Source organism: Macaca mulatta, chromosome 9, assembly GCF_049350105.2.
Source record: "Macaca mulatta isolate MMU2019108-1 chromosome 9, T2T-MMU8v2.0, whole genome shotgun sequence".
NCBI classification, from domain to species: Eukaryota; Metazoa; Chordata; class Mammalia; order Primates; family Cercopithecidae; genus Macaca; species Macaca mulatta.
The window spans coordinates 76,639,238-76,654,058 of record NC_133414.1 but is presented as its reverse complement, the minus strand read 5'-3'; the positions used below and the strand labels follow the sequence as shown (position 1 = coordinate 76,654,058).

The 14,821-nt window shown below is 40.4% G+C and overlaps 1 protein-coding gene and 1 pseudogene across 2 annotated transcripts in view; one reads left to right on the top strand and one right to left on the bottom strand.

Moving 5' to 3' along the window:
• Positions 1-14,821, top strand: part of OIT3 (oncoprotein induced transcript 3) — a 34,834-nt gene that overhangs the window by 14,845 nt on the left and 5,168 nt on the right. Inside the window, exons 5-6 of one of the 2 annotated variants that reach the window (XM_001104470.5) lie at positions 3,071-3,193; positions 4,653-4,813. In XM_001104470.5, the coding sequence (XP_001104470.2) occupies positions 3,071-3,193; positions 4,653-4,813 (284 nt within the window). The remainder of the gene's footprint in view (positions 1-3,070; positions 3,194-4,652; positions 4,814-14,821) is intronic. The other variant, XM_077946631.1, reaches the window with a different exon arrangement.
• Positions 9,222-10,292, bottom strand: LOC708236 (nucleophosmin pseudogene; annotated as a pseudogene).

Sequence of the window (14,821 nt, the reverse complement as noted above, 5' to 3'; positions counted from 1 at the left end):
GGCGCCTGTAGTCCCAGCTACTCGGGAGGCTGAGGCAGGAGAATGGCGTGAACCCGGGAGGCGGAGCTTGCAGTGAGCTGAGATCCGGCCACTGCACTCCAGCCTGGGTGACAGCGCGAGACTCCGTCTCAAAAAAAAAAAAAAACCTAATAACCATAACTGAAAAAATATTTTAGCAGAAGATGAAAATTAAGTGTGAGTTATACTTTAGGATTAATATTCCTGTTTATAACCCTTAAGTTTTATTGATAGTCCAAACATATATGTTTCTTTAGCTAAGCTATTTGATAATTATATGTTCATTTTTTTTTTAATGGCCTTTTTAATTTTTTTTTTTTAGATTCAGGGGGTACATGCACAGGTTTGTTACATGGAGACATTGCTTAATGCTGGGGTTTGGGTTTCTATTGAGCCTGTCACCCAAATAGTGAATATAGTACCCAATAGGTAGTTTTTCAACCCTCACCCTGCTCCCTCCTCCCACCTTTTGGAGTTCCCAGTTTCTTTTTTTTTTTTTTTCTTTTGAGACAAGGTCTCACTCTGTCACCCAGGCTAAAGTACAGTGATGCCATCTTGGTTCACCGTAGCTTCTGCCTCCCTGAGCTCAGGTGATCCTCCCACCTCAGCCTCTCGAGAAGCTGGGACTATAGGCATGCACCACCACGCCAAGCTAATTTTTGTAGAAACAGGGTTTCACCATGTTGGCCAGGCTGCTCTCGAACTCCTGAGCTCAAGCAATCCGCCTGCCTTGGTTTCCCAAAGTGCTGAGGTTCCAGGTGTGAGCCACTGTGCCAGGCTCCCTGTGTCTATTTTTATATAGTTTATATTTGTCCCATCTTTATGCCTGTGTGTACCCATTGTTTAGCTCCCACTTGCAAGTGAGAACATGCAGTATTTTTCTGTTCCTGCATTAATTCAGCTCTTGTTAGTTTTTAAGTAATTTTTATTTTTTGTTTTACTTATTATTTATTTATTTATTTATTTATTATTATTATTATTTTTAAGACAGAGTCTCACTTTGTTGCCCAAGCTAGAGTGCAGTGGGGCGATCTCAGCTCACTGCAACTTCTGCCTCCCAGGTCAAGTGATTCTCCTCCCTCAACTTCCTGAGTAGCTGGGATTACAGGTGCCTGCCACCATGCCCAGCTAATTTTTAGTAGAGACAGGGTTTCACCATGTTGGCCAGGCTAGTTTTGAACTCCTAAGCTCACACAGTCCACCTGTCTTGACCTCCCAAAGTGCTGGATTACAGGTGTGAGCTACCACACCTGCCTGTTTTGTTTTATCACAAAAGTGTAGAAGAAAATACAGAGGAGCAAGAGAAAAATAATTAAAATGACCCACAATCCATTTGCCAGACATAGCCATTCTAAACATTTTGGTATATCTTCCTGAGAGACTTAAATATTTTAAGCTAATTTAAATTTTCAGTTTCTTTTATATTTTGTATTTTTAGACCTGGAAATATCCTGAGTGAACATTTAGTACAACCTCTTCATTTTACAGATATTGAAATTGTGACTCAGAGAAATAAAATGACTTAAGGAAGGCAATTTTTAAGGAAAAAAAGTGCTATTAATGTTCATTTTAACATCTTACAACATATTTTTGTGCTTTCTTCTATAGTATTATATATAATCTTCAGCCATTTCAAAAGCCCTTAGGTATGCTTTTATCCTTCAAAAATATACAGATGTATAATGGCCAGGCATGGTGGCTCACACCTGTAATTCCAGCACTTTGGGAGGCCAAGATGGGCGAATCACGAGGTCAGGAGATTGAGACCATCCTGGCTAACACGGTGAAACCCCGTCTCTACTAAAAATACAAAAAACAAACAAACAAAAAATACAGATGTATAAACTAGTATTACTTAATCTCTTTTAAGTGTTGCAAAGAGTAATTCATTGCCATATTTTTCTCTATATACATTTCACAAAAACTAATTCATCCTAAGTTAATTTATTGATGTTCCAAATAACTGCTTTTTAAAAACTATTATTGAACTGAGAGAGTTATTGCTATAACTGGAAATCAGCTTTTATCTTTCCCTGAGCATCTCAGATGTTTTGAAAACATTCCCTTTCTTTATTTTAACCTAGAACAGGGGTCAACAAATTTTTCTCCAAAGGTCAGATGGTAAATACTTTAGGCTTTGTGGACCATACAGAATCTGTAGAAACTACTCAACTCTGTTCTTGTAGTGAGAAAGCAGCCATGCAGGTAAATGAATGCACACGGCTATGTGCCAATAAAACTTTATTTGTAATAATGTGTAGCAGATTAGAATTTGACAACCTCTGACCTAGAAGATAATGTCCAAGTCCCACAAAGGTCATTTTTTTTTTCTCTGTTAAACATGAAATCACCTTATAGATTCTTCAGTTTTCAATGGAATATTTTTCCTTTTTGTCCATTGCCTTGAGTTTGCTTTTTGAACATGCAAAACATTAAAAAGGGAAAATTAAACAAAACCATCTCATAAGAGGACAATCACCAAGAATTTCGTTGAATGGACTCAGCATGTTGTCCAGGCCTCATTTTTATAGTTTGCTGTCAGCCCAAAGCCCTTTACCCCCAGTGCTCTTGTCCTAGATATTTGAGGAGAGGGCCAGGTGACCCAGCCAGTCCACAATAAGTCAGATCTATCCAGCCAATTCAGGTGAATTTGTATTCTGTCAGTCTCTTTTACGTCAATAATGCTCTATAAAATGTCAAATTGGTTGGATTAAATGTTACAGCAAATAAGAAATCACTTTTGGGTCCTAGTCCTAAAAACTCATAACCCCCAGCTAACCATAAGAAAAACATCAGACAAACCCAAACTGAAGGACATGCTACAAAATTCCTGACCAGCTTAATTGGGTAGAGTTACCGATATTGGAAGATTGCTCTTTGTAGCTATGATATTTCATAAACATTCTTTGAGGTCTTGCCCAAATGTCTCAGTCACTAGGTTAGGCACCAGGGATGCTGCCATAAGTTAAGTATAATCCCTGATGCAAAGTGCCAGAATTCTAGGGGTAGAGGGTTGCAAGATGATTCCCTTTTCTGTTGGCTTCTACTGCAGACATTGAAGGATGCCACAATAACAATGGTGGCTGCAGCCACTCTTGCCTTGGATCTGAGAAAGGCTACCAGTGCGAATGTCCCCGGGGCCTGGTGCTGTCTGAGGATAACCACACTTGCCAAGGTAGTACATGGGGCGGAACGGGGGCTTGTCTCTACTCTGATTACACTTCTTCCTCTCCCAAAGCTCTTTGTCTTCCTCCCCCAAGTGTGTCAGGGTTCTCATCTTTTAGAACAATGGGTCTTTGAGCAGTGTATATTGCTGAATCATCACTCTGGAATCATTTAACAGAGAAGATCTCTAAGAAAGGATTACCAGAAAGTTAACTTTCCTTTGCTGTTTATCTTTGGTTTTTGACTACTTTCTATGGTTAGTTGTATGACTAATACTCAATATGGAAGCATAAGTCATTGATACAGCTCCTCTCTTTTCTAACAGGGTTTGAAACTAAGTGAACTCAGTTGAAAGCCCTGAGGAACATATTCCTCTCCCTACACTTAGGATATGAGGGTTAACAATCCTCTGATAATTATTTTCTGGAAATCTAATTTTTTTTTTTTTTTGGCAGAGTCTCACTCTGTTGCTCAGATGGAGTGCAGTGATGTGATTTCAGCTCACTGCAACCTCCACCTCCTAGGTTCAAGCAATTCTCCTTCCTCAGCCTCCTGAGTAGCTGGGATTACAGGCTTGTGCCACCATGCCTGGCTAATTTTTGTGTTTTTAGTAGAGGTGGGGTTTCACCATATTGGCCAGGCTGGTCTCGAACTCCTGACCTCAAGTGAGCCGCCCTCCTCGGCTTCCCAAAGTGCTGGGATTACAGGCACGAGCCACCGTGCCTGGCCTGGAAATGTAGTTCCTGATGTCCAGAATATTCATCCATTCATCTACCAAACATATAAGGGGCACCTGTGTCTGATTTCTTTGCACCACTACACCATCGTTATGATGTGTCTTCATGTATTGGACGCTGACAGAACTCAAGTATTCTTTTCAGGATATTTGCAGAGTCTAGAGAAGAACCTGGGAATGCTAAGGAAAAGCAATCTTTTTTATATTAAGCTAAAGTGGTGAAATTTATAGTCAGAGTTTATGGTTTCCTGAGCAATGCAAGGACAATTTGGAAGCCTTTCCCAAGTGCGCTAACACTGTTTTTATTGTCTCTGTTTTACTAGGCAGTAATTAATGGTAAAGTCACAGCAGTATCGTTATGTACCTTAGGCCTATATCAAAGCAGCACTTTTTCTGTATTGCCAGTAAACTGTGTTTGTGCTGAAAGTTAATCTCTTAGGTGTTTCAGTTCACAGAGTTATGCTGGCTACACTTTGAAACCAATGTTTGGTGAATTGAAAGTCGAACCTGGTATTTCCTAATTCGGGGAACCATATATTTGAGGAACATTATTTCACCATAATCTTGGGAGTTAGGAATAGTGGTTTTATTCACCAACTTGTTTTCAGCCCCTCTGATTTCCTTGGGGATGGAACAAAAAACTCAGGTTGTGTGAGGGTGAAATTATTTCTCCTAAAAGCCTTCCTCTCGATTCAGGTTTCCTGGCTCTAACAGTGGCCTCTTTTCTCTGCAGTCCCTGTGTTGTGCAAATCAAATGCCATTGAAGTGAGCATCCCCAGGGAGCTGGTTGGTGGCCTGGAGCTCTTCCTGACCAACACCTCCTGCCGAGGAGTGTCCAACGGCACCCATGTCAACATCCTCTTCTCTCTCAAGACGTGTGGTACAGTGGTCGATGTAGGTTCCTCCTGGAGGGCACTCGGGGAATGGCCAAAAGCCGGTTATTTGGGAGGTGGTGGACAGAGGTATGCCACGTGGCTTGTGTCATAGATGAGATATTTACGCACAAAAGATTTGAGCTCAAAACATCTTATGTCATTCATTTAACCAACACGTTCTTGAGCATCTGCTGTGGTCCTGGCACTATGAAGAATTCTGCTATTCCTGTTTTCAAATACCCCATCTCTCCAGTATGCGCAGACATTTTCCTGAATGCATCAGTACCAGTGGTACTGGAAGGCTGGCTACATCCCCTCTGACCAACTATTTTATTTGAAGAAAGTAACTAATACAGATGATGGTTCATTTATGGTGGAGAGTTCAAGTATTGAACCAGGTTGAGTGAAAAGGTTTATATTTTCATCCCAAAATCTGCACACAGCCCTGTGCTGGAGAGTTAGACATGTATGAAGTCCTGCCTTTTAGGAACTTGCACAGCAAAATTGAGATGATGACACAGAAAACGTAAGGAAAGGATGAACAGTGAGATGGATGACAGGTCCTGTAGGAGTCCAGTCAAGGGACAAACACAGGAGCAGTCAAGACAAGTGGGACTTGGATCCAGGTGGAAGTGTGTGTGTGGTTTACACAGCAGAGAGGAAAAGAAAGGGCCTTTCAGATGGGAAACAAGTGAGCTAGTCTCTGAGAGGGGATATGCAGGCCTGTGCGGAGGCATGTGGAGAGTGCAGCCGGACTGGCCGGGAATTCCTACTGGAAAATGAAACCAGAAAAGTAGATGGGGCGGGCTGAGCTTCCAAAGGCCTGCCTTGTGTGCTAGGGTGAGCCGTCTGGATTTGATCCCACAGAAATGGGTTTAGGCAGGGACTGTGGTGATGAATGCCATGATCTGACAGCAGCTTGCAAGATGGATAGAGCAGAGGGGGCCTGCATGTGGATCAGCACGGAGGCCTTTGCCATCATTTGGTTAAATGAATATTTATTTATGACTCTAATTAAATGAAAATCAGAAAGCTGATTCGACTTGCAGTGAGACAAGTGGGGGATATCCAAGGAGCAGGTGGTCCCACTTGAGGCAAGTTATGTTGATCATATCGGTGGATAATCAAATGGACATGCCGCATGGTAGCTTGGCGCTATTCTCCAGTGTACGGCAGAGCAGAGGAATCTGGAGATAAAGAGCTGAAGACCATCCGGTGAATGCCACAGCCGAAATTCTGAGTGTGCAAGAGTTCACACAAGGTCATGCTGCCGCCGCATCACCAGGTCTAAAATTCCTGAAAGAAACATAACGGGCGGAAGCTGTCCTTTTCTAAAATACCAGAGCTTTGGATTCGCTGATTCTGCAGAGATCGGGTATTATGAGTAATACTCTAAAGGAATGTGTGGGGCTGCCCAAGAAGTAGTGTGTAAAACTCTTTTTTTTTTTTTCTTTTTTTTTTGAGATGGAGTTTTGCTCTTATTGCCCAGGCTGGCAATGGAACAATCTTGATTCACTGCAACCTCTGCCTCCTGGGTTCAAGCGATTCTTCTGCCTCAGCCTCCCAAGTAGCTGGGATTATAGGCACCTGCCACCACGCCCGGTTGATTTTTGTATTTTTGTTGAGACGAGATTTCACCATGTTGGTCAGGCTGGTCTTGAACTCCTGACCTCAGGTGATCCACCCGCCTCAGACCCCCAAAGTGCTGGGATTACAGGTGTAAGCCACTGCACCCAGCCTTTTTTTTTTTTTTTTTTGGTATTATTTTCTTATTTATTAAAAAGTACACAGCAAAGAGTTAGGCTGTATAATACCAATAGTTAGGATATAAAGCCATGTATAATAATGGGCTAATTAGGAGGTAGAGAGAAGCTCTAAATGCGAGCCATGTGAGTTTAAGTTACAGTTGATTCTTGTTATTCACGGTAGTTATGTTCTACCAAGCTGCCACAAGCAATGAATTAGGTAATACGGAAGCTAATTTCTTTAGCAATTAAGCATTGCTCCTAGGGGAAACACTGGGTTAGGTTCCTGTAATCCTCTGGTTACAACATTTTTGTTAACCAATCAGTTAACAGTCTTGTTCTGTGTGTGTTTCCGTTTAAAGATACCTTATTTAATATGCATTATAGATTCATTAACATTGCACTCATGGCCAGCAGCACTGCAACTCATATCTGGAGTTCATCAAACACCTATTTTCCCATTTTCCCTGTAAGGCTGTCATAGCCTCCTTGTGCTTGGGATCACTAGACAGCCCATCTGCATTGCATGTGTGGGTGCCTTTCAACAGCAACATTGCTCACAAAACACAAACATGCAAAAGCATGCCGTTCTGTAGATCACAAAAAGGATCCTGGTTTACAGTATGAGAGCTAAAACAAGAAGGCAGTGGTGCCTTGTTGGACCTCAGCTGGGAATGTGCCACTGTGCACATTCTGAGAATAACCTCAGAAGCATAGTGAGTACCGATTTTGGGGTTATAAATAAATGTTAGCTGCTAGATGAATTCACACATACTAAATGCACGAATAATGGGCATCAACTGTACATGGTAAACCTGGGGGGACTTCATAGAAGAGATGAGTTTGAGTGAGGCATTGAAGGATGGGTAAATGAAGATGGGAATGATGGATGAGGAGAGATGTCAGCCACTAATGAGTTCTAGTCTCATCATCACACTCGTCCCTTTCTGACCACAGATCATTTCTTTTTTTTTTTTTTTTTTTTTTTTTTGAGACGGAGTTTCACTCTGTTGCCCAGGCTGGAGTCCAGTGGCGCAATCTCAGCTCATCACAACCTCTACCTCCCAGGTTCAAGCAATTCACCTGCCTCAGCTTCCCAAGTAGCTGGGACTATAGGTGTGTGCCACCACGCTCAGCTAATTTTTATATTTTTAGTAGGGACAAGGTTCCACCATGTTGATCAGGCTGGTCTTGAGCTCCTGACCTCATGATCCACCCGCCTCGGCCTCCTGAAGTGCTGGGATTACAGGCATGAGCCACCGTGCCCAGCCGACCACAGATCATTTCTTACTCTTGTATACCATAGTCTTTGAAGCTGAGTTTTATTTTTATTTTTATTTTAAGCTCAGGGGTACATGTGCAGCATGTGCAGGTTTGTTACATAGGTAAATGTGTGTCATGGGGGTTGGTTATACAAATTATTTCATCACCCAGGTATTAAGCCTACTGCCTGTTAGTTATATTTCCTGCTTCTCTCCCTCCTCCTACCTTCCACTCTCTGATAGGCCCCAGTGTGTGCTGTTCCCCACTATGTGTCAGTGTGTTCTCATCATTTAGCTCCCACTTATAAGTGAGAACATATGGTATTTGGTTTTCTGTTCCTGTGTTAGTTGGCTAAGGATAATGGCCTTCAGCTCCATCCACGTCCCTGCAAAGGACATGATCTCATTCTTTTTTTTGTGGCTACAAGTATTCTTTGGTGTATATGTACCACATTTTCTTTATCCAGCCTATCATTGATGGGCATTTAGTTGGATTCCATGTCTTTGCTATTGTGAATAGTGCTGCAGTAAACATACACGTGCATTGCATGTGTCTTTATAATAGGACGATTTATAATCTTTTGGGTATATACCCAGTAATGGCATTGCTGGGTCAAAGGGTAGGTCTGTCTTTGGGTCTTTGAGGAATCACCACACGGTCTTCCACAATGGTTGAACTAATTTACACTCCCAACAACAGTGTAAAAACATTCCTTTTTCTCCACAACATCACCAGCATGTTATTTCTTGACTTTTACTAATAGCCATTCTGACTGGTGTCAGATGATATCTCATTGTGGTTTTGATTTGCATTTCTGTAATAATCAGTGATGTTGAGCTTTTTTTTCATATGTTTGTTGGCCACATGTGTGTCTCCTTTTGAGAAGTGTCTGCTCATGTCCTTTTCCACTTTTTAATGTTTTTTTCCTTATAAATTTAAGTTTCTTGTAGATGCTGGATATTAGACCTTCATCAGAGAAAAAAAAATTTTCTCCCATTCTGTAGGTTGTCTGTTCTCTCTGATGATAGCTTCTTTTGCTGTGCAGAAGCTCTTTAATTTAATTAGATCCCATTTGTCAATGTTTGCTTTTATTGCAATTGCTTTTGACATCTTCATCATGAAATCTTTGCTTGTGCCTATGTCTCAAATGGTACTGCCTCGGTTGTCTTCCAGGATTTTTATAGTTTTGGGTTTTACATTTAAGTTTTTTTTTTTTTTTTTTTTTTACTTTATGAAAATACTGAGTTTTATTTTATGTGTATCTTTTTGTCTCTCCACCATTTCCATGTCCAACCACTGCTACTACTATGTCCTATCATAACATTCCACACATGCTTAAACCCAAGTAAAGGGTGGAGTTCCATCTTTGAAAACTAAACAGGTATTTTGGACAACACATTCTTGGCAATGGAACCTGGACAACATTTATCAAACATAGTAGGGAAAGTTCTCACTCTGCATTACAAAAAGGACAGCCAGATATCAACTGTTACAGAAACGAAATAAGATGGAAAATTTTTAACAAATTGTTTAAACTATTTTTTTAAAGAGACTTCCTCCATTGCCAGAGATCTTGAATAGCCTCCTGGTCAGTCATCTGGAAGCAATTCTTCACATAATTGATGAACTTGGCTTCCACTTTGGGAAGAGAATCACGTTTTTCTATACTTGCTTGCATTTTTGCTGTAATGTCTTTTACAGAACTAGATCCTTTTGGTGTTTTAGGAGTTTTTCTGTTTTTTTGAAGGGTTCTTGTCCTTTTGATCTTGGTGTTGATGATGGTTTTGAGTCTTTTCCATTCTGATTTAAGTTTTGTGCATTTTTGGCTGGAGTATCTTGTATAGATTTCTTCACTTTTTCTTCAGCTTCCTCATCATCTTCATCATCATCATCATCTTCATCATCATCTTCATCAGCAGCAAGTTTTACTTTTTTCTGTGGAACCTTGCTACTACCTCCAGGGGCAGACTGCTTTCCAGATATACTTAAGAGTTTCACATCCTCCCCCTCTTCATCTTCTGACTCTGCATCTTCCTCCACAGTTACTCAGTACTGTCCACTAATGTGCAGTGGACCTGAACCACACTTCAACCTTAAGACCACTGGTGGTGTTATTTCAAAGCCCCCAAGGGAAATGGTTGGCTGTACAGACATTTGCAAAGTTGCCAGTGTTACTTTAATTGGACTGCCTTTGTAATTCATTGCCTCTGCTTCAACAATGTGCAATTCGTCCTTTGCACCAGCCTCTAAACTGACCGTTATTAAAGATAACTGGTGCTCATTTTCATCATTATCCACCTTAAAGTGATAATCTTTGTCAGCCTTTAGTTCACAACCAAAAAGATAGTTCTGGGGCCTCAGGGGGCTCATGTCCATGTCCATCGAATCTTCCATTGGGTGGCGGCACACACTTAGGTGGGAGAGAAGGCGGACGGAGATAAACAACCACTGCTCAAGAGAACAGCCGCACAGGACGGAATCACACCAGGGTACACTTAAGTTTTTAACCCATCTTGAGTTAATTTTCCTATATGGTGTAAGGAAGGGGTCCAGTTTCAATTTTCTGCGTATGACTAGCCATGTATCCCAGCACTGTTTCCTCATTGCTTGTTTTGGTCAGGTTTGTTGAAGATCAGATAGTTGTAGGTGTGCAGTCTTATTTCTGGGTTCTCTTTTCTGTTCCATTGATCTGTGTCTGTTCTTGTACCAATACCTTGCTGTTTTGGTTACTGTAGCCCTATAGCATAATTTGAAGTTGGGTAGCATGATGCCTCTAGCTTTGTTATTTGCTTAGGATTGCCTTGGCTATTCAGGCTCTTTTTTGGTTCAATATGAATTTTAAAATAGATTTTTTCTGCAAAGAATATCAGTGGTAGTTTAATGGAAAAGCATTGAATCTATAAATTGCTTTGAGCAGTATGGTCATTTTAATAATATTGATTCTTCCTATATATTTCCATTTGTTTGTGTCATCTCTGATTTCTTTAAGCAGTAGTTTATAGTTCTCCTTTTAGAGATCTTTCACTTCCCTTGTTAGCTGTTTTCCTAGGTATTCTTTTCCTGGCAATTGCAAATGGGAGTTCATTTGTTATTTGGCTCTCAGTTTGACTGTTGATGGTATATAACAATGCTGGTATTTCTGCACATTGATTTTGTATTCTGATACTTTGATGAAGTTGTTTATCAGCTTAAGAAGCTTTTGGGCTGAGATGATAGGGTTTTCTAGATACAGAATCATGTCATCTGCAAACAGGGATAGTTTGACTCCTCTCTTACTATTTGAATGCCCTTTATTTCTTTCTCTTGCCTGATTGCTCTGGCAACTTCCAACACTATGTTGAATAGGAGTGGTGAGAGAGTACATCTTTGTCTTGTGCTTGTTTTGAAGGGGAATGCTTCCAGCTTTTGCCCATTCAGTATGATGTTGGCTGTGGGTTTGTCATACATGGCTTTTATTATTTTGAAGTATATTCCTTCAATACCTAGTTTATTGAGAGTTTTTAACATGAAAGGATGCCAAAATTTATTGAAATCCTTTTCTATATCTGTTGAGATAATCATATGGTTTTTGTCTTTAGTTTTATTTATGTAATGTATCACATTTATTGATTTGCATATGTTGAACCAACCTTGCATCCTGGGGATGAAGCCTACTTGATTGTGGTGAATAAGATTTTTGATGTACTGCTGGATTCAGTTTGCCAGTATTTTGCTGAGGATTTTTGCATCAATGTTCATCAAGGATATTGGTCTGAGGTTTTCTTTTTTTGTTGTATCTCTGCCAGATTTTGGTTCAGGATGATGCTTGCCTCATAGAACAACTTAAGGAAGAGTCTCTCCCTTTCAATTTTTTGAAATGGTTGCAGTAGGAATGGTACCAGCTCTTCTTTGTACAGGGGGTAGAATTCAGCTGTGAATCTGTCTGGTCCTGGGCTTTTTTTTTTTTTTTTTTTTTTTGGTTGTAGGCTATTACTGCCTCATTTTCAGGGCCTCATTATTGGTCTCTTCAGGGATTCAACTTCATCCTGGTTCAGTCTTGAGAGGATGTATGTGTCCAGGAATTTATCCATTTCTTCTAGGTTTTCTAGCGTATATGCATAGAGGCATTTATAATATTCTCTGATGGTTGTTTGTATTTCTGTGGGGTCAGTGGTAATATCCCCTTATCATTTCTGATTGTGCTTATTTGATTCTTCTCTCTTTTCTTCCTTGTCTAGCTAGTGGTCTATCTATTTTATTAACTTTTTTGGAAAAACCAGCTCCTAGATTTGTTGATCTTTTGAATGGTTTTTTTGTGTCTTTATCTCTTCCAGTTCACCTCTAAGTTTGGTTATTTCTTGTCCTCTGTTAGCTATGGGGTTTGTTTCCTCTTGGTTCTCTAGTTCTTTTAGTTGTGATGTTGGGTTGTTAACTTGAAATCTTTATAGCTTTTAATGTGGGCATTTAGTGCTATAAATTTCTCTCTTAACACTGCCTAACCTGTGTCCCTGAGGTTCTGGTATGTTATATCTTTGTTCTCATTAGTTTCAAATAACTTCTTGATTTCTGCCTTAATTTCATTATTTACCCAAAAGTCATTCAGAATCAGGTTATTACATTTCCATGTAATTGTATGGTTTGGAGTGAATTTCTTAGTCTTGGGTTCTAATTTGATTGTGCTGTGGTCTGAGAGACTGTTATGATTTCAGTTCTTTTGCATTTGCTGAGGAGTGTTTTACTTCCGATTATGGGTCAATTTTAGAGTAAGTACCATGTAGTGATGAGAAGAATGTATATTCTGTTGTTTTGGGGTGAAGACTTCTATAGATAATTATCAAGTCCAACTGATCAAGAGTTGAGTTCAGGTCCTAAATATCTTTGTTAATTTCTGTCTTGATGGTCTAATATTGTCAGTGGGGTGTTGAAGTCTCCCACTATTATTGTGTGGGAATCTAAGTCTCTTTGAAGGCTTCTAAGAACTTGCTTTATGAATCTGGTTGCTCCTGTGTTGGGTGCATATATATTTACCATAGTTACCTCTTCTTGTTGAATTGAACCCTTTATCATTATGTGATGCCTTTCTTTGTCTTTTTTGATCTTTGCTAATTTAAAGTCTGTTTTGTTGGAAACTAGGATTGCAACTCTTGCTTTTTCCTGTTTTCCATTTGCTTGATAAATTTTCCTCAATCCCTTTACTTTGAGCCTGTGTGTGTCTTTGCATGTGAGATGGATCTCTTGAAGACAGCATATCAATGGGTCTTAGCTCTGTATCCAGTTTGCCACTCTGTGTCTTTTAATTGGGGCATTTAATCCATTTACATTTAAGGTTAGTATTATTATGTGTGAATTCGATCCTGTCATTGTGTACTTCAGTATGTTTTTATAGTGGCTGGTAGTGGTTTTACCTTTGCATATTTAGTGTTTCCTTAGGAGCTCTAGTAAGGCAGGTGTGGTGGTAACAAATTCCCTCAGCATTTGCTTCTCTGAAAAGGATCTTATTTATTCTTCACTTATGAAGCTTAGTTTGGCTGGATATGAAATTTTGGGTTGAAAATTCTTTTTCTTTTCTTTTCTTCCTTCCTCTTTCTCTCTCTCTCTCTTTCTTTCTTTCCTTCTTTCTTTCTTTTGACAGAGTCTTGCTTTGTCTTCCAGGCTGGAGTGCAGTGGTATGATCTCAGCACACTGCAACCTCTGTCTCCCAGGTTCAAGTGATTCTCCTGCCTCAGCCTCCTGAGTAGTTGGGACTACACGCATGCCTGGCTAATTTTTATATTTTTAGTAGAGATGCGGTTTTATCATGTTGGCCAGGCTGGTGTCAAACTCCTGACCTCAAGTGATCTGCCTGCCTCAGCCTCCCAAAGTGCTGGAATTACAGGTGTGAGCCACTGTGCCTGGCCATTTAAAATTCTTTGCTTTAAGAATGTTGAATATTGGCCCCCAGTCTCTCCTGGCCTGTAGGGTTTCTGCTGAAGGGTCCACTGTTAGTCTGATGGGCTTCCCTTGTAGGTGACTTAGCCTTTCTCCCTGGCTGCCCTTAACATGTTTTCTTTCATTTCAACTTTGGAGAATCTGAAGATTTTGTGTCTCAGGGATGATCTTCTTGTGGAGTATCTTCCTGGGGTTCTCTGCATTTCCTGAATTTGAATGTTGGCCTGTCTAGCAAGGTTGGGGAAGCGCTCATGGATATCTTGAAATATGTTTTCCAAATTGGTTTTATTCTCCCAGCTCTTTCAGGTACTCAAATCAGTCGTATATTCAGTCTCTTTACATAATCCCATATTTCTTGGAGGTTTTGTTCATTCCTTTTTATTACTTTTTCTCTATTCTTGTCTGCCTGTCTTATTTCAGAAAGACAGTCTTCAAGCTCTGAGATTCTTTCCTCTGCTTGATCCATTCTGCTATTAATACTTGCAATTGCATTATGAAATTCTTGTGTTTTTTTTAGCTCTATCAGGTTGGTTATGCTCTTCTCTATCTTGGCTATTTTCTTTTCTTTTCTTTTCTTTTTTTTTTTTTTTTTTTGAGATGGAGTCTCACTCTGTCATCCAGGCTAGAGTGCAGTGGCATAATCTCAGCTCACTGCAAGCTCCGCCTCCCAGGTTCATGCCATTCTCCTGCCTCAGCCTCCCCAGCAGCTGGGACTATAGGCACACACCACCATGCCCAGCTAATTTTTGTATTTTTAGTAGAGATGGGGTTTCACCGTGTTAATCAGGATGATCTCGATCTCCTGACCTTGTGATCCACCTGCCTTGGCCTCCCAAAGTGCTGGAATTACAGGCATGAGACACCACGCCTGGCCTATCTTGGCTATTTTCTTTGTCAGTTTCTATAATGTTTCATCATGATTTTTAGCTTCCTTGCATTGAGTTAGAACATGCTCCTTTAGCTCAGCAAAGTTCGTTTTTATCCACATTCTGAGGTCCACTTCTATTATTTCAGCCCTGTCAGCTGCAGCCCCATTCCAAACCCTTGCTGGAGTGGTGATGTAGTCATTTGAGGGAGAGAGGGCACTCTAGCTTTTTGAGTTTTCCCTGTGT